The sequence below is a fragment of the Microcebus murinus genome, chromosome 25 (genome assembly GCF_040939455.1).
Source record: "Microcebus murinus isolate Inina chromosome 25, M.murinus_Inina_mat1.0, whole genome shotgun sequence".
NCBI classification, from domain to species: domain Eukaryota; kingdom Metazoa; phylum Chordata; class Mammalia; order Primates; family Cheirogaleidae; genus Microcebus; species Microcebus murinus.
The window spans coordinates 16,623,090-16,643,573 of record NC_134128.1 but is presented as its reverse complement, the minus strand read 5'-3'; the positions used below and the strand labels follow the sequence as shown (position 1 = coordinate 16,643,573).

At 45.6% G+C, this 20,484-nt stretch overlaps 1 protein-coding gene across 1 annotated transcript; it reads left to right on the top strand.

Annotated features, from left to right (window-relative positions):
• Positions 1–4,202: 4,202 nt before the first annotated feature.
• On the top strand, positions 4,203–7,156 carry GJD4 (gap junction protein delta 4). Its single transcript, XM_012765725.2, has 2 exons — positions 4,203–4,266; positions 6,093–7,156. The coding sequence occupies exons 1-2, from the start codon at positions 4,203–4,205 to the stop codon at positions 7,154–7,156; spliced, it is 1,128 nt and encodes a 375-aa protein (XP_012621179.2).
• The last annotated feature ends 13,328 nt before the right edge of the window (positions 7,157–20,484 follow it).

Below are 20,484 nucleotides of genomic sequence, written 5' to 3'. Positions count from 1 at the left end.
TCTTCTCATTTATTCATCACCATGGTTTTAGGGCAGGCGTCCTCAAACTATGGCCCGCGGGCCACATGCGGCCCGCCGAGGATATTTATCTGGCCCACCGGGTGTTTTTGCCGCCGCTGCCTGTCCTGCTTAGCAGCCGACTCCTCCGGGGCCCACAGTGCGCATGTGTGGAATGTGGGCCGCACTCTCCAACGGCCCTCCAACGGTCTGAGGGACAGAGAACTGGCCCCCTGTTGAAAAAGTTTGAGGATCCCTGTTCTAGGGGTTGGGACCTGTGATTTTGCAATGAGGAAACTGAGCTAAGTAGCTCCCTCAAGATCACAGTCATGAAGCTGGAATTTTAATCCAGGCTGTCAGAACCCAGAGCTCATGTCCTTAACCTTGATATCAGGCTGCCTCCGTCGTAATTTGTTATCCAGAACAGATGTTTTCTAACATTTCTTTTTAGATGCAGATTCCTTTATTCAAGGGGAGTCCTGGCCAAAGCATAAAAACCAACCCAGATAGCAGTGGAGGTGTCTGACCGAAGTAGGAGGGGCAGGGAGAGGGTCTGGGTCCTCGGCCCCTCCTCTACTTTTTATGACCCTTGAGTCCCTGGGGTTCTCAGGGACACGTTTCTCTTCTGAATTGACCCTTCCTTGGACTCACCTGCTCTTCTTTCTATTAGTAGTAGATCTCTATCATTAAATGCAGTCAGGCCAGGCATAGTGGCTCACATCTGAAATCCTAGCACTTTGTGAGGCGAGGCCAAGTGGGAAGATCCCTGGAACCCAGGAGTTCGAGACCAGCCTTGGCAACATAGCAAGACCCATCTCTAAATAATTTTTTTAAAAAAATTAGCCAGATGTGGTGGTATGTGCCTGTAAGCCCAGCTACATGGGAAGCTGAGGCAGGAGGACACTTGAGCGTAAGAGTTGGAGACCAGCCTGAGCAATATAGTGAGACCCCCATTTCTATACAAAAAAATTAAAAATTAGCTGGGGATGGCAGCATGCACCTGTAGTCCCAGCTACTTGGGAAACTGAGGTGGGAGGCTCACTTGAGCCCGGGAGTTCGAGGTTACAAAGAGGTATGATCACACCATTGCACTCCAGCCTGGGCTAGACAGAGCAAGACCCTGTCTCAAAAAAAACAAAAAGTTAAATGCAGTCAGTTCTCATTATTCACAGATTTTTGTGTGTGCAAATTCCCTTGCTTGCCAAAATTTATTTGTAACCCAGAAATCAAACACTCTTAGTGTTTTGCTTTTGCAGTTATTTGCTGACATGCGCAGAAGCAGTGGGACATTTGTGTCACCCGACACCACGTGTCCAGCAGAAGTGGGGCGAGGCGATGCTCTGTCTTCTTGTTTCCGCTTTCATACTGTAAGGGACCATGTTTTCCCCATGGTCTATTTAGTGCCCCGGCTGTTGCATTTTTGTCGGCGATTTCGGCATTTAAAATGGTCCTTTGCACATTACTGGGCTGCTGTCGCATGTGCCCCAGCGCAGGAAGGCTGTGACGAGCCTTGCAGAGAAAGCACACGTGGTAGATGAGCTTCACTCAGGCATGAGTCATAGTGCTCTTGGCCATGAGTTAGGATATATTCAGTAAATACAAAATATATTAAATAAGGTGTCTTTGAACAGAAACGCACATAAAACACACTTATGAATTCATTGGTTGACAAAAGTTGTCACCTAACCGTGTGTTTCCCCAAGGAGCCGCTAGTATTCACTACTCCAGAGTCTGTGACAACTTTATAGCCGATAACTACCACAAATAAAGAGAATTGACTGAAGTTATCATGTTTTGAGAGCCTCTTAGAGGCCAAATATTGTGCTAGAACCTTATTTAAGTGAACCGTAATTCTATACTCTGTAGGTTAAGTATCATTCTCCCCAACTTACAGAAGGGAAAACTGAGACCTGAATAATTTGTTAATGTCACTAAGCTGGATCGAGGTGAAGCCAAGGCTGGATAGCATGTAGCTCTATCGTTCTCTTTCCTGTTTGTGAACTGCTTGCATTTTACAGACTAATCCCAGTTTGGCATGTTGGATAATTCAGTCACATCCAGGCTCCTGAGTGAGGCTGGTGGGTGGAGCACTGAGGTCTCCCAGCCTGTCTCTCTGCTCCGTAGACAAGCATTCGGGAACCTCCCCAAGGACGCTGGGCTGCTCTTGGGGACATCCAGGTGTTCATGCTCTGGCCACCTCTTCCTCTTCCTCCTCTCCTGTCCTGATCTGGCTTCTGGGAGCCACTGGGTTAGGATTTCCAGGTAAGGCAAAAAGTGGTCTCCTAGCAGGAGAGAGAGAAAAAAAGAAGACAGAGGGAAAAAGACAAGGATGGGGTAGATTTAGAGGAGGAAGAGCAAACGTGACCAGGGTGCGGAGGGAGACAGGCAGCGCTGGCTGTTCAGAGGATGCCCTTGAGCAAAAGGAAAGACACAGGTGGGCACCCCATGGAGCAGACCCTGAGATGTACCCTGTCTATTGCTGACACTTGGGTACATCGTTAAATCTTTAAGTCATTTTCACCCCTCTGGTCTTGTTTTGCATCTCACAGCCCCTCTGAGTAGGTGAAGGGCATATTTTTTCCTCTACTGATGAGAAAACCGAGGCATGAAAAACTCTAGTAATTTGCTCAAGGTCATGCGATTCCTAATTTATTCGACACTCCGGTTAGGCTGTTTCTATCTCACCGCACAATCCAGTAATCGCTCTCCTGGTATTTCAGTTTTTTAAGCCAATATCATGAACAGTCTATCAGGAGACAAAGAGACTATCCTTTATTTGTTGCTTGTACCATATGACTATTTCAATATTTTTACTTAACTACAGTTTCTCCAATTTCACAGCCCACGTTGAGGCATTTGACTAAAATGCAGCAAGACGACCGTTCCTTTCAAGGGGGTCAGAATGTTTTCCGTGGATGGGAGTGTGTCATTGGAGGAAAGATGAAAGCAGCTTTGTTGCACTCGTCTTCTGGGAATCTTTCTAGGGATATTACGAAAGTCAAGAATAGATCAGAAATGAAGAAAAGATAGGAATATAAAGGAATAGCTTTCATGGAAAATTGAAATCATTCCTTTTAAAGTTCACAATTTCCACCCTGATGATAGATCCCCAACCTTGCAAGATGGGTTCTTCCCAGATATAAAGGTGGCCGTCACCATAGGATTTTGATGCAGCTGTGATTGATGTCGGCAGGTCCAGACGGTGATATTTTATTACAAATTTAACAGACATTTATTAAGTAGATTCAATGAGAGCAGCCCCGGGCTAGATAGGACTGGGAGATTCAAAGGGAAGATGTAACCTAGGAAGGCTGCACGGGCCAGTTGGGGACTGAAACCCCACTGAGCTGAGCCATTGCACGTCCTCTACACGCTAGGTGCTTGCTTGCATTTCATGCCATCTTTTCACGTAAGCTTCTTGCAAATGCCAACAAGAATGGCATGATTCTCTTTATTGCAAGATGAGGATATCTAGAGAGATCTAGTAACTTCCTCCGTGAGTGAGGGGCTGCCCTGAGCTTTGCACCCAGGCCTTTTGCCTCCGAGTAAAGAGCTGTCATCACTAACCCACACAAGAAGCAGGTGGATAGTAACCGAGCCACGGTCTACAGTTGGGACATGCCACAGTGGCGTGGATTTCCGCTTGCAGCAAGAGTATAGCAACTCCGAATAAAGGCAAGATCCCTGTGGGTTAGTGTCATGGTGGGGTGGTGAGTCTTAGAGAAGACAAAACACGAACACTGCAGGGGCTTTTTGCAAAAGTGCAGTCGTTGTGCAAATGCTTTTTTAACAGAGAAATTTGCTTGACTGGTTAACAGAAGTTTTTCTTTCTTGGGTTAAAAGTAGTTGCTACTATTATATCCAGAAGCATCTGGCTGTCCTGGCAGGGACATATGAGCTTTGCCACGGGGCCGGGAATATCCCGAGAGGGTAAGAATAGCCCACGATGAGAGATGACTCGTGCTGTTCTGGTCACTGCAGTTGTCAGGAATGCTTCGCCTCAGAGGCAAACGGCTTAGGGCCATCCCAACTCGGAGACACGGAAACTCACCTCCTGCTCCCGGGCTCAAACCTTTGCTTTCGGATCTCTGACTCTCACCGTTAAGTCTTTTGTAGCTAAAAATCCATTTATTCCTGCAAAGATTTCCCACCTCCTTTGGAGAACACAGGACTCTGGCAGTCTCGAGTCCGTGCCATTTGGAAGCATGGAAAGCTGGGACTTTCTGGGGTTCCTCGTCATCACGTTAAACTGCAACGTGACCATTGTGGGTGAGTATTGGGACAGCCTCCAAACTCCTGGGCTGTTGTTGTTTTTGTTGTCGCGTTCAGTTCGAATCGAGTACTTCCTAAAGGGTTAAGCTATTTCCTCGTCTTGGGTTTGCCTGTCCCCCTCCCCCTTCCCGTGTCTGGCCGGGAGGAAGGGAGCTGTGACTTCAAGTTTCCTCCAATGTCCCCACGGTTGCTCCATCATGTAAGGAAGGGTGTGAGCCTTGTCCCCCACCCCCACCCCCCAGGGTCTCTTGTCGCTGACATGCGAGTGCTGAGGCTGAAGACTGAAGCAGGTGGAAGGGGGGTGTTTTTGAGTAACCCTTCTGTGGCCACGTTACCAGGAAAAGGAGCAAGACAGTGAAATTTCATAAGAAAGTCATGTCTGGATTGTGGCTTTCTTCTCGTTCCCCTTTTTAGGTTTGATTCTTGAAGCTTAACTTGTAAAGATAACTCATTTCTCCAATGCATTTAAAAGCAAATCTCTTTATCTTTCTAATAAAGAAAATAATAAAGATCTCTGTTTGATACAGATGAGTCTAATTTTCAGAGCGACCTGGGTGTCACAGAAAAATGGCTTGAGGAGAAAGGACTGATATATATGAGATGTGGTGGACACTTCATTTATTTTGTAGAATTTCAACAAAATCAACTTGGTGTTCAATGTCCAAGTCAATGATTTTTAACACACGATGATGTTATTCTTTGAGTCTGACAGCCTGCATTTATAACAGAGTTTTGTTTTTTTGATGCCAGATGATGTTTTCTCTATATCACCACGAAATGCAACGCTTACAAGTTATTTTGGTTGCATTTTAAGCGTGTTCCAAAACAGTTGGCCTCTGACGTGAAAATAGGGCTTTGAAGTTATTTTGGTTTCCTGGTTTGGTCTCATTCATTCATGATAAATTGAAGAAAGAGAAGCCTCATTAATTCATAGGAACTGGAAGAAGGGAAAAGAAATTCTGAACTATTAAAAAATCTGGAAAATGGAATGTTCTTTAAAAAAATTCAATTTCAAGGACCAGAGGCCAGCATTAAATAAAAGCCCTGTGATTAAATAGAGATCTTGGTGGGCCATTATCACAAGTAAAGATGACTAAATGAAATTAATAACTTGAATTGGCTCTACATTTACAGGAATATGCTAAAATCCTTTAAAAAGCTTATTCTCTTAAGGAGAGGAAGATCTTATTTAAATCATTAATCTGCTCGGCCAAACTTTCTTTCTAGACCTTTCAGTCCAGGAGACATTACCAAAAGTCTGAACTAGTGGAGTCAGATTAGAACATTTTTAGTAGATTACGCTTTTGAAAAATCTGCTCATCTTTAAGCATTTTATAAACAAGTAGTTTCGATATCACGTGTTGTAATGTAACATCAATAATCATTTTAATGCATGTTCCTGTATGGTTTTGGCCACCCTCTAGATTTCCATTCATTTTGAATGTTAATAATGAATAAAAATGAACTTTCATGGTCTGTGGTCGCATTTTAGGACGTCTCCTTTTGTGTATGTATTTTTTTTTCTTGATTCCAAGAGAGCACCAGGACTGCTCTTACAATTATCCCAAATAAACGAAGTTCTCATCAACAAAACAAAACAAAACAACCTCAAAAAACAAAACAATAAAACCCACGTAGGTTCAGTGCTCAATAACTATTTGTCAAATGCCTTAACTGGCTGGTTCTCTTGCTGGGACTCAATATGTGCTTATTAACATCTCAGTCGTCCTATGTCAGTCCCAGTAAATCCTTAAAAGCTGTGGCTGGGAGGGGACACGTTGATATGGTGGTGACGAGGCCATTCCCGCTGCTTCTGTCCTTAGGGAAGATCTGGCTTATCCTGATGCTGCTGCTGAGGGTGGCGGTGATCGTCTTGGCGGGGTACCCCATCTACCAGGACGAGCAGGAGAGGTTTGTCTGCAATACTCTGCAGCCGGGATGCGCCAACGTTTGCTACGACATCTTCTCCCCTGTGTCGCACCTGCGGTTCTGGCTGATCCAGAGCGTGTGTGTCCTGCTCCCCTACGCCGTGTTCAGCGCCTATGTGGTCCACCGAGGGGCGGTGCTCGCCGCCCGGGGGCCCTGCGGGTCGCGCGGAGCGCCCGGGGAACCGGACCCCTGTGACCCGGGCCCTGGGGAGAGGCGCTGCGCACGGCCCTGCAGCGAGCGGTGCCACCTGCGCGTGCCGGACTTCTCCGCCGGCTACATCGTCCACTTGCTCCTGCGGACCCTGATGGAAGCAGCTTTTGGGGCCTTGCATTACCTCCTCTTCGGATTCTTGGTCCCAAAGAGATTCTCTTGCACCCACTCCCCTTGCACCAGCGTGGTGGATTGCTACGTGTCTCGGCCCACGGAGAAGTCCATCATGATGCTGTTCATCTGGGCGGTCAGCGCGCTGTCCTTCCTGCTCGGTGTCGCCGACCTGGCGTGCAGCGTGCGGCGCAGGCTGCGCAGGGGCCGAGGCCCCCGCCGGGAGGCCAAGAGCCCCTGGGTCAGGGAGGAGTGTGGAGCGGGGTCACCTCCTCCCAGCCACGCTTCGGGAGGCCAGCAGGGCGGGTGGGAGGAAGCGGGGGCGCCCGCTCGCCCCGGCACGTGGTCCCCAGGGGAGAGTGCCAACGGTGAGCCCGGGGCACCCGGGCGGATGCAGCTTCCAGAGGAAGACGAGAATGAGGTGATGTCCTCAGCCAGCGACAAGCTGTCCCTGGCTTGCAAAGAGCCCGGGGGCACGCCCCACAGAGAGGCCACCCAGGATTCCGGGGGCAAAGGCTCTGTCGCCCGGAGTGGCCTGGCCGGGCGCTACTCACACAGCCAGCTCCAGCTACCCACCCGGCTGGCCAGCTCTGGCAGTGCCCCCCACCTGAGGACCAAAAAATCCGAGTGGGTGTGAACAAAAGAGGCCAAGCGGTGCTGAGTGCGCACAGCTGTCCCGTGCAAAGGGAAACGCCGGTGTAGACAGGACACACGCACTCACTTTGGCACCTGTAAAATCGTATCACTCAACTAAGTTCCCGAGGACATTAACAGCCACAAAGGCCAGCTGGCCTGAGGAGAAATGAACTTCACAGGAGAGACTCTGATATACTCTCCGTACGGATTTAATTTGGATGCCACTTTTTGTTGAGAAAGAGCATGTGACATTCAAATGCTCCAGTGAAACTAAAACAATTCATCGGAGAGTGTCAGCTTACTGATTGTGGTGAGGCTGTTCTATATGCGACACTCTCACTTGTTCTATTGTCATATTCTTTGTCATGTGCTTAATGTGAAGCGTGGTCTCTTACAACCATAGAGCTCATTCATGTTCTCACATTTTCTGGTGAATAATTATTATGAGTTTTTGGCTTTGTTTTTGTTTTTCTGCATGGATGAAAGAAACATCTGTTATGCATGCCATCAATAGAGAGATGTTACTTCTCTAAACCCCTTAATAAAATGAATGCTGATTGCATTGTAATATCACGCTTCATAGTTCATTGTGTTGGGGTCTGGGGGGGGGCAAAGTCTTCTATTGTCATTGTGTGTGGGTATAAGGCACACAGGCTGTGGCTGGCTGAGTTGTCCCTTGTGTGTGTTTGTTGAGTGGCTGTCCTCACTGTGTACAGGGAGTACTTCTGCTGTTCATGAGTGGCCATAGAGTTGTCGCAGGTGTTTAGTCCAGGCTTTGTCTGTGTCCTTTAGAGAATTATATGACTCAGATTGCCCTGAGAGTCTTCACGTCCCAGTGGAGCAGACGAGAGACACTTTGAGTGTTGTGTTCATGCTTTTTGTGTGTATCCGAGAAACAGACAACTGCCCCAGGTGTTGGGCTGGGCTTCTCATCGCGCCTCCCTGTACTTCTTGGGGTCAATCTCGTTTGGATCTAGAAGCTACCCAAGTGAAGGCGTGACTCTGAGTTAGACCTTTAGTGCTGCCCTAACTTGGGCTCAGGATGGCAGAAAAAAACCTGCTATGGGGCAGGATAAACCAGCTCACCTTTGTCAAGAGAGGAGAAGGAGCCATCTGGGTGGAGTTCTAGAATTGACGAATATCCTCTGGTCCCCAAACATGGAATGGCTGAGAAAGAAAAACCACCCTTCACTCCAGCAGATAATAAAAAAAAAAGATGAACCAATGTGCTCATGAAAATGATGGACACTTTGAACTATGCTAAAGACGACCTTGACAATGAAATATCTACCAGGATGGAGAATATCAGCCTGCTCCATATATCTACAGGATGTCAAAACAATTGATTAAAATTTCAAGAAAAGGCCGGGCGCGGTGGCTCACGCCTGTAATCCTAGCACTCTGGGGGGCCGAGGCGGGCGGATTGCTCGAGGTCAGGAGTTCGAAACCAGCTTGAGCAAGAGAGAGACCCCATCTGTACTATAAATAGAAATAAATTAATTGGCCAACTAATATATATAGAAAAAAAATTAGCCGGGCATGGTGGCGCATGCCTGTAGTCCCAGCTACTCGGGAGGCTGAGGCAGCAGGATTGCTTGAGCCCAGGAGTTTGAGGTTGCTGTGAGCTAGGCTGACACCATGGCACTCACTGTAGCCTGGGCAACAAAGTGAGACTTTGTCTCAAAAAAAAAAAAATTCAAGAAAAACTCAAAATTGGTTTTGGCATAAAGCTATTTGAATGAATGTGCCTAGTTTTGTTAAGTGATGGGAGAAGATCAAATCAATGAATATTGGTGGTTTGAGTCACGCAGGTACCGGGACAATAGCTGGGAGGAGAAGGTGGCTGGGGTGGGGCTGGGGCCACCGCTCCGGAGGGAACAGAGCATAGCCAGGCTGCGTTCCTTCCACCACTGGCGTCTGCCCTCAACATTAGGTTTACAAAGCAGTGTGATATTATTCCGGTGGCCCTGGGGAGGGATACCCTGGCCTCTCTGCTGATGTTCAAATGCCACCATGGGAGAATCAGAGCCTTGACATTTGTTTCATGGAAAACTGCAAATGCTCCTCAAAGCAATGGGCGCTGGGAGAGGAGGGGAGAGTCATGAACCGGAGAGGGGGGTTGGGGGGGTGCGGGTTCTTACACCATGTCCACCAGTATTGGCAGGTCACTTCTCTCCTCTGGGCCTCAGTTTCCCCATCTGTGTGATGAGGCATGCTGGCTAGATGATTCCGTAGTGCACTGCAAGTGTAGGACTCTGTAGATGAGATGCGGGGGTGTATCGGTCACCTGTCCCATAAGAGGCATTTAACCCTTTGCACTTGGATGTCGAGTGTGACTCGACACAGCATCGGTAGCAGCTCACACCATGAAAAATTATAGAGATTAAAATTACTCTTTGAATGTATCAATAATTTGAAATATTAAAAAATCCAAATAAATAGGTTTGTATGCAAAGAAACTCCAGTTTTTGTAAAATCTGGGGTATTTAAAAAATTAAATCCCAAGTAGAATAAATGAATCGAGAAAAAAGCAAGCGAGTGCAAAGGGTTAATAAATCTAGTCACCTGGTCTAGGGGGAAGGGAAGCTAAGCAGAGCCATTGGCTCAGGTCCTTGGAGGTATTAGGGCTGGAGAGAAGAGAAAGAAGATGACAAGGATGACGAGAACAGACTGAATTGGGCCTAGAACCCAAATCTCTTGTATTTTAAGACTGTTCTCTTCCTTGTAATCATTAAAAAAAAAAAAAAAAGGATCTTAAGCGGTCTAAGCGTATGTGTGCATGTGCTTTAGTTTAGCTCTTTGGACTTTGCATAGTGCAAAAGGCTTGCTAGATACTGTCTAGGTCTAACTTTTCTGGGACTTGAATTCAGAAATCCCTTCCTCTTCTCTGCAGGTGGATTCGAAGGCGGTCCAGCGATGACGGAACCCACTGGTAGAATCCAAACTCTGACCCAACACGTTTCTCTCTGCTACCTGCAGAGAGAAAAAAAAAATGCAAGAAAAGATTATGAAGATCAATGAGATTATGCTTATAAAGCAGTTCGTGCTCAGCCAAAAAAAGTATTATTTATGGAATTAATAAATGCGGCTCCTTTTTTTTTTTGGTAGGATGTTGCAATCTGCTGTGGGAACCTATTTGCAATTCTCTGCGTGTAATTTTGGTTTCAGGGAAGAGGCAATCAGGAAGGGTGGTGCTTTATAGATGTGGAGAGGGGACATCTGGGTTTCTCAGGCACAGACTTGCTGAAGATCTCCTGCAACGTACATGCTTCTCCCGCCAGGAACTTTGGGATTCCAACTCCAGGGGCTGGGTGAGCAGCGATCTGGTAAATCCTGCCAGCTGTATTTTGGTTGTGCTGTGGGATCAATGTTTCCTAGAAACGAAACAAATCCCTTTCCTCCCCCTGCCTTTGAGATATATGTATAGGTACTCTCACTCCTTTCTGTCAGTCATAGAGCAAATGTCTTCCTCGGGGAAATTTCTAGTTGTGTTCCATCCCCGCACTGTGACCCGAAAGACTAAATGTTCTCATTAGTTGAACCTGGATGAAATGTGTTTCACAGAGAGTTCGGGAAATTAAACGTTGAATGAAAAAACTAGATTTTGATAAAAAAGAGTTTCCTCCCTCCCTGGGGCACATGATGCGTTTAAAGACTGAGTGGGAGGCCAGGTGCGATGGCTCAGGCCTGTAATCCCAGCACTTTGGGAGGCCAAGGCAGGAGGATCGCTTGAGTCTGGGAGTTCAAGACCAGCTTAAGCAACATAGCGAGACCTGGTTTCTACCAAAAAAACAAACAAAAAAATAAGTTGGGTGTGGTGGCTACTGCCTGTAGTCCCAGCTACTGGAGTTTGAGTTTGCAGTGAGCTACAGAGTGAGACCCTGTCTTAAAAAAAAAAAAAGAAAGAAAGAAAAGAAAGATTTAGTGATTGTAAGGAGTGTGCCTATCTGGCATGACCCTGTCCCTAGAATTTAGTGTTTTGCTTCTGTTTCTTTCTATGAAGCTAAAAATAAACAAACAAGCTAACAAAAAACAAACCCACAACAATCGACTTATCACACGAGCAGCTAGCAAACTGAGGCAGGAAGAGTTCCAGCTAACGGTCCAATGCCACTCAACACCCCCAACTTCCCTGAACCTTAATCTTCTTGGAACTGAAATTGGCATGTCACTCACGCTGCCTTCCTGCATGGGCTTGCTGGGGAGTTCAGATGAGATGGTGGGTGTGGAAGTCCCCTGAGAGGGGCATGGCCAGGTGGCACCCTGAGGTGCTTCCTAGGCTGCAAAGTCACTGCAAACAGGTCTCTTTTGGCATCTGTGACCATTCAACACTTGCTTAAGGAGGACGATGTTCACAGTCCCAAGTCTTCCTGCACTCTGTCTTACCAGCAGGGGCCTCTCTTGAGCCATATTTAAGATGTGATATTTACAAGCACAGAAGCAAAATGTTAATTGCCTTCTGGTGGTACCCTTGACCATGTTTTATTACTCATTCTTTTCCCTCTCCTCCTTTCCTGTTTATCTCTGGCCAGCAAAAAATCAGGATCTCAGAATTCTCAGCAGTAGATCTGGGAATTCTATGAGGCTACTTTAATTACAGAGAGGGTGAGAAATCAGGGGATCACGGGAGACTGGTGGGCAATCTGGCCTCCTGGGAAGGAAGTCATTTAACAAGACAACGATTCACCCCTGTGGGGTTCAGAGGTAGCCCCTTAATTGTAATTTATTCTCTTTGCTTTTGCCCAAGGTGTTGGGTTGTTCTTTTCCCTGACTTTTCACATGTTCAGGCTGCAGGCTGCAAAGGTCTGGCTTGAGACAGATCTATAATAAAAGGTGACAGCAGAGACAGGTGGTGGCGAACCCGGTAGCTACTGCACAACCTGCCGCGTGACAGCTCAGGGGGCTGCCTGGCGGGAATGCCAACAGAACACAGATGTCTCCTCTTCCTTCATGTGGGATTCCTCCTTCCAGCTGTTTACTAAGCAGCTACAAAAACTCCCTCATAGCTGTGACCTGTCAAATAAAGCAGCTTCGAAGATGTTCAGGGCTTTTCCCCCCCTTGGTTTGTGAAATGACATGTTATTTCACATTTAAGAATCTTTCCCCCTTTTCTTGTTGCTTTGGAAAGCTAAAGTGCTCTTGATCTCAGAAATGGTATTTGGGAGAAGCTATTAAATGTCTACCAATTGGTCTTCCTCACCTGGGATAGATGATCAGACAAAAGCCTCAGGCATCATTAAAGTTTACGCTGAGCATATCTAGAGCCATCTCATGAAGATTCAGTCACTGTACAGAGGTGGTTGGTGGGATTGGCCATTCGATGGAAAAATTTTTAACAGTCTTATGCAACAGCAAGCTCATCAAATTTTGTCATGTGCCCCAAATGGTTCTTAAGGGACAATTTAAGGGAATGGGTAAGACATGCACTCGGTGGAAGTAAGCGCGATGTAAACATTGAGGAGGACTCATTCTGCATACTTTCTGAGCATCTATCCTGTGTCTGGTGCTTGGGTGAAGAATGGGCCGAGTTACAGGAGAGTGATAAGGGAAGACCAGCTTCCATCTGAGGGTGTCTTTAGAAGAGATCAGCAGGGACTGAATCAAGGCAGCATATAATAAAAAATTAAGTTTCATGGCTCAGGCTGGAATAGTTCATCATAAAATTTCTATATATATATATATGTATATATATATATATGTATTTTTTTTTTTTTTACAAGTAAACCAACAGTGAGTTGGACAGCAAAACTCCTTGCATAGAGTGAAGGGATTGGGCTGCCTCCATTGTGTTCGGAATGGGGAATGGGAGAAGGCTGCACATTTGGGGTTATCCTACCTGTGCATTTGGGGTTATCCTACCTGTGCATTTGGGGTTATCCTACCTGCACATTTGGGGTTATCCTGCTGTGCCCCTTGACCCTCTGGGTGACACTCAGGCACTTGCCCTTCACCGCCCTGTCCACCCAGGGCCCCTAACCTAGACTGTGTCCCCAGGAAGCCTTTTGAGCCCATTCCCCACCATGGAATCTTCCATCTGCCAGGGACTTTAGTGACTTGACTTTAACCAGCTCATTGTACACCTGAAAAAAATGAAGATCTAGAAAGGTGATATAATTCCTCTAAAACAATCTGATGGCTTAGCCACCTCATCCCAGCTGGTGTGGTCTCTTTCCATTGCTGCAAATTGCCTTCTCGAAGGCAGTCAGATAGATGGGATTATTGCTCGCAACAGATTAGCATGTTTACTTTCTGGGGGCAGTAGCAAGCTCACTGAGGGTTCAATGACCCAATGGACGTAATCTTTCATAGTGGCGTTTAGAGTAACGTGAGAGATCTGCAGATGACCTATAGAATAAGAATGAAATTGGTGTTTGATTACAAAATAGACCATCAAACATGTCTTGAAGTTAAAAATGTTGATAGACATCTAAGACCCCAAACGTTTGGAAATAATGCCCCATCCTCCCTCAATAACGTAATATCATCGTCTGTTTATATTCTTAGCCTCTTAGGCGTTAACATTTATCATTGTATTTGTATTTAGTTACATTCTGCTTTTTTCACTTGCTAGTAAATCATACACATTGCTCATGGTTCTCCAGTCTTTGTTACCTAACCGATTTGAATGATTTCAGAATAGTCTAGCGGGTGATGGTACACTGGTCACCTTCCCAGGCTGTGTTGTTGAGTATTTAGGTTGTCACAGAACAAAAAGCTTCTAGCTTTTTGATATTAGAAGATAACATAGCATGAGCACATAGGACTTATGTCTGGGATTATTTCCTTAGGATAGCTTTCCAGAAATTTTGTATTAATGTCTTCTCAACTGACTATTATCCTAGTTTCAACCACATGCAGACTTACCCTATGTGATGCTTCCATCATTTCATGGGTTGAGCTTAAAATGCTAACCTTGAAGATGCTGTTGCCTTCTTGGTGCTTTTTCTAAAACTTGGGGAACCTCCCTCCAAGTAGAGGGGGTATATGAGCTCTCTCCATGAAACCTGTCAATGACATTCCCCGCGGGCATGTTTAACAGAGCCCTAGATGGAACATGTTAATTATATTTTAGTAATTAACCAGTCATTAAAGTAGTTCTATTAGAGACTAATATTAGAGAATTTGAATTAAATAAGGATTGAAAAACTGGGCCAACTTTTCGAGGAACTTGATCGGCTAGATGTGTTCATACTTAACACATCTTCTGTGTTGTGCTTTTTTAAAACATGATTTTCCTCCATGCGTGAAGAAATTGCCTTTCCAGAATAAATTTCAGCCCAGATTAAACTCAAAAAACGAATGTTACCATTCCAGCCTGTGGATCCCAACTGCTCTGATGAAGAAATGGTCTTGCCGTGGTCCCTGGCCCCTCTGCCCGGTCTACTTTATGTCACCTTCGGGGCACTCAGGCCCATGCACGCCTGGGGAAGAGGGATGGGAGGAGGCAGTGTCTAGAAGGGACAGATGTGCAGGGGGCAGAAGCTACATGACTCTACTACCGGTTGGATTTGGGGGATTAGGAAGAGGGGGGGAGAACCCAGCTTGGTTTTCTTGGTCGTATTCACCCAAATAGGACACCCTAGAAGAGGAGAGAGGTGCTGATGGTTTCTTGTTTAGAGGTGCTGAGGCTGAGTTGCATTTAGGAGGAGATGCCTCGTAGGAAGTTGGACCTATTGGACCAGAGCTCAGAGGAGGAGTCATTCTGGAGACAGACTGGGGAGTAATCAACACAGAGCTGCGACCAAGTCCTCGGGTGTTGTCACCCACCATCTAGCCTCTGCATCAGGCAATCCCACACCTCCTTGGTGACCCCAGGCGTCAGGAAAAGTCTACAACACCAGCAAGCGATTGTCCCTACGATCACTCTGAAGGGAGTGAGTTCCCTTGTTTTCCAGTTTAAGAACAAAACTTTATAGCAAAGCAGCTTTGATTTATTTACCCTGGTCAATGGGACCGACTGCAGATCTGCAGTATTCTGGAAGTTCTTGAACACCCATGTTTACATATTTCTATAAAACTCCAAACTCTCGCTCTGTGTACCCTCTTCTGGCAATACCCAGTTTTCCACCCACAACCTCTGAAGGGATGATGGTCTGTACCCTATTCCCAGGTGGTCCATAGTGCAGCCTCCTTCCCCGGCCACACTAAGGACTTGTATTTCCATGTCATCGCCAGAAAGGGAGTGGTCTGGTGTCATACGCTACCTCATATGATGGAGAGAGAGCAAAGTTACTTTTCTACTTAACATTATTTTTACAGGCATGGGTTGCTATTAAGCCTGATTTTATTTTAAAATTGTCCTTATGACACTGTTTCCGTTTTTTTTTTTTTTTCATTGTTGCTGCTAGGTTGCACTTTTCTCAGATTAAATTGACTCTCTTTGGAAATACTGTATTGTTGAAATTTCAACGCGCTAGTATATTTTATTGCCCCCGTTTTGCTTTCCAGACACAAATGCACAACTTGTCCCCGGGCTAGTGAGCAGAGTTCTGGGAAGAAGGTGTGGCCGGACTGGGCTGCCTGGAGGTTGTTGATCTTTCTGGAAAAAATGGCCCAAGCACCCAAATTGGTGCCGTTATAAATTCACAGTCTCCTCCAGCCCCAGGTTTCCCTAGTTCTCGAGCTTTCTTATGCTGTCCATCAATCGTTTCAGCCTTTTCTATCCGCCACACACCTAGGCACGTGGCCTTGCTTCCTGTGTACAGAGAAGCCAACCAACAGGAGCTTCTCCACTGCCCACCACTCTCCACCCTGTCCCCGACTTCCGGTTCACAGTGCTGTGTTTCTCACTAGATTCTCGCACGTGGTGGGGACTTCCTGTGTGCGGGGCAGTGGTTTGTGCCCTGTCTAGGGACACCCCTACGAGGTGGGCGTGATCCCGTAGTGGGACCTGATGTACAAGGTGGAGACGCTGTGGTTAGAGAAATTCCCATGAATCCCAAGTTCCCCGCTGTAGCCCCGACACCAGATGGTGTGGTGTTGGGACCAGACACCAGGTGTTCCAGGAAGAATTCTCCAAATTGTTTTTAATATTGGAGAAACTTAAACTCCATGGGGCAAAGGCAGCACGTAGGGAAAGTTGGAAGACGTGCGATAAAGAGGGAATCTATAACAGCATAGTTGCTAGAGTTGATAGAGGACCCAAAAGGGAACAGGTGTGGGAGGACTGGCTTTGAGCAGAAGGGAGAAGTCTTCTTTGGAGACGAGGGGGAAGGAAAGGGTGGGAGCAAATAAGGATGTTCCTGGGAGCGAGAGGGGGTTTCTAGAGGCCAGAGTGGTAGGAGGGAGGGTTGAGGCACCAAGGATGGTGGCTTGAGAAGAGGTGTCGATTCTGGAATAGCTACTGTAAGGAACAGAGGAGGAAGCAGCCTGAGGACACACAAAAGAGATCACTTGGTGTCCCATGGTTGGAGGAGGAGGAGGGCATTTATTGAGTGCCTACTGCATGCAAGAGCCCAGAGCAAGTCATTCCATCCCCTTGGTAGCCCCATGAGTACTATTTTGCAGATAAGGAAACTGAGGCTCACTGGTAATTTTCTCACAGTCACATGGGGAAAGAGACTGGGGTGGGAGGATTTAGATCTTACCCCCCCAATCCATGTTCTTTCCCCACTGCCTCTTGCAAGCTTTTGGCTCATTGCAGGAGAAAAGCCCTTCCTCCCACACCGGAATCAACTCTTGGCTTGCTCAGTGCTCTTTAATCACTCCTTTTCTGGTCCAAGAACAGAAAGAAGATGCTTATGGTCACAGAGGTCCTGCCTTTGCCAACTGCTGATTTTGTTGTACTCAGAAGAGGATTTCCAAGCTGCTTGATTAACTCACTCTGCGTGTCTCTCTTGCCATCAAATATAGAGGAGTTCGTTTGCCTTTGGTCCTTTTATCAGATACCTAACTACCGTGCACAGACCCTGTATGATCTGGGCCTAAGTAACTTCAACCTTGAATTCTTATACAACTTAAATTTCAAAAGTGTTGTCAAACCTAATCCAATAGGTCATTAAGACAGAGGTGTGAAATGATATTTCTAGAACTCTCAGATTTTTTTTTTTCTAGGTGGGTAGGGTCCACCTATGGTTGATATTTGAAATTACCCATCAAAGGCTGAGCCTTTGAATGAAGTCTTCAAGCTGGGATACCTTTGAATCTCCAAGTGCCTTGGGAGGATGGCCTCCCTGAGTCAGTCAATCCCATGGTGTTGAGCAGGACAGATTAGAGGAATGATGGCGAGAAAAGGAGGAGGAGGAGGAGGAAGATGAAATGAGCGCATGCCCTGGACTTCCTGGGGATGGAGGGAAGAAACGGTTGGCTCCAAAGAGGAGGCAGGAGGGAGAAAAGGAGAAAAGATGGGAGTCACAGTGACAAACTTTGTGAAAGAGAAGCTGTGAGACAGAGGAGGGAGCCCAGGCAGGGAGCAGCGAGACAGGCAGGTCCTGGTGCTCGGGAGGGCTAGAGGCAGAGTTGCAGGGCCCCGAGTTTGGAATCACAGTGAGGCTGGGTCAGCAACATGCAGGGCAGGACACAGCATGGAACCTGGTGGCTTTGAACATCTGGGGAGTGGCAGCTTGCGTTTGTGTGCTCATGGATCAGAGAGGCCTAAAGGGACTAACTGATATGTCAGCAACTTTATATCTCTCAATGGCACCACCAAAGGTTCAATAGAGACTCCTGTGGGTCAGCCTAAGGTACAGCCTCCTTTGTAGCAGGACAAATGGGATGCTGGAAAACTTCTCTATGCAGGTCTGTCTCCCCAGTGGACCTTGCCAGTAACTGTGCATATATTTCTAACCACCAGCATTTCTTGAAACATTTTTATTTCTTAGGTACTGTTGGGCCAGAAAGCATATTCCCTATATTATATATATTTTTGTATATGTCACAGAAATCCTGATATGGACAGGACAGGTGCTCTTTTCTCTATCCCTTTCCTTGGGGTCTTGATGGGTTTGGTTAGCAAAGAGAGTAATAACACACTCTCTTTGTAAATAAAGAGATACAGTGTAGAGCTTACTACCTGAGAAACAAATGTGGAAGTCACAAAAGAGGAGACACAGAAAGAGGCTTTGGGTGACCCCAGGGACATGCCTCATCTACTTCTCAAATTGGTTCCCATGCCAAGTTCAGTAGGGTGTCTCCAGATTAGGCTCTGATCTGAGATAGCAGATTTAGGGGCAAAATTTAGGTCTGAGGAATCCCATGCAATAGGGGGAGGAATGGCGTCCAGTTGTTTTGGTAGAATTTTGGTTGTGCTAGCAAAATAACAGGGCTGATAATCCCAATGGTATTATCACCTTTTGTCGTTGACTTGAAATTTCTCACACAAGTTAAAGAACAGTTTACAGTGAAGCTAAATCAGTAACTTTAGGGGCCTAGAAAACTGGGTTATTGACTTACTTCGGACGTACTCTTCCTTTATTGACTTTGGAAACATCTGTGTTAGTCTTGCACTAATCCTTCTGGAGTTGGCACAACACGATTGCGCTGGCACGACATGATTGCGTTGGAAAGACTCATGGAATTCACCACATTTATCCTTTCATTAGGCTAAACTTGGATTTAAAAAGCTTCTGTGTGATTTGGAAAAATCCAATCTTTGGTCTCAGACTGCTAAACCCTTTGGGAATTTTGAAGTGCAAATATACAAAATCATAATGCATGGTAAGGTTCTGTTAATCTTAAGAGTATGTGAGTCATTTTAAACCTAGGGTATTTCAGACTTAGTCATTTCCTTCATACGAAGTCCAACTTTCCAGCATAAAAATTATAAAAAAAGTTTTCCAGCATATAGAATTACAAGCCTAAACTATGGAAACTGTGTATGGATGAAATATTGCAAATGAATGTGGCAACAGCATTTCTTTGTGACTCTGATTTCGAACGTTTTTTTGCCTCATCTGAAATTTTCTTCTCATAATCTTTCCTCTCTATTTTTTTCTTGCCTCTCCACTCTTGCTCCACTCTTAGTAAAACTAAGGTTTTACTGTGAGTTCATTTTCCCCACGGATCAGTTAATTTTGGAAGAAGAAAGTGTCTGCAGCAGAATCTGATATGTTTAATTCCCTCCCAAATTATGGCAGTCAGAGGAGACGCTGAATGTAATTCCCAGTTTTTTGTAGATGCTCAACAAATACGAATGGATAGATTTTTTAGAACAGAACACATTTAAAAAAAACAATAGAAATTTTTGCTTTCGAGTCCTTTTAAATGAACACTTATATGTTCATTTTTACAAACAAAGTGCCTACAGTTACATATTATTCTTCTAATCCCAGTGTGGCACGCAAAATAATGCCCCACCCCCTCCAAAAATGTCCACATCCTAATCTCTAATCCCTGCATTTTGTGACTATGTTCCCTTACAAGGCAAAAGGGGCCGTGTAGATGTGATTAAGTGAACAGGGAAGGTGGTACAAGTCACTTGCTTATACCTTCATTTCCAAGGACAGATGTGGGGTTAGACGAGCTGAATGGCTCTCAGTCCCACTGAGTCAGGACCTCTGGGGGTGAAGGTCAGCATTTCATACACGACAATTCTATCAGCCAACCAGAATCAAAAACACCAACCTGGATGGGCTTACAATTTCCTTCAAGATCAGACATGATATGATTCTGCAAAAATGACACCTTTTGTTTGATTCTACCAAACCCCTCCTAACACTGACTTCAGAATTTGCGCTAGCCAAATTTGAATGCAGTCCGGCTGCTTTAAGATTTAAATAAATATTTTATGCTTCTTAGGAGTAGATAGATTTTAAGGTAATAATTATGGTTTCTAAGAGAAAATAAATGATCTGCATAAGTTGGTATTTATTAGGTAATGAGATAACATGGCCTCTCTGAAATTGGCTTTAGAGGTGGTATAATACTCTTTCCCCCCGGGGTGAACATCCAGTCAACATCCAAACCAGGATCATGCCCTGGGATTTATTCTCCTACAGAGAGTCATTTCCAAAGTGAAATGTTGGGCTTGGCCTGGATTCTGGGCAGGACCAATGATGACCTTTTTTGCTATATAGGCAGGTGTCCTGTATGAAGTAAGGAATCTAGAGTGTTATTAGAAAAGGCCAGGAAATACTTCAATGTCTTTACTCCAAATCGATAGACATGCAAGGTCTCTAAGCCTTCTAAAAATGATCTGTTTGTTTTATTTACTGTCCCTACCAACTTGCCCATTTTTGCTTTGAAAATGCTCATAGAAAAGAAAACATAGGGGAAAAGTTTCATGACGCTGGATTATTTAAAGCACAGACAACCAAAGCACAAATAGACAAATGCGACTATATTAAACTTAAAAAACTTTTGTGCATCAAAGGACATAATCAAAATTTTATA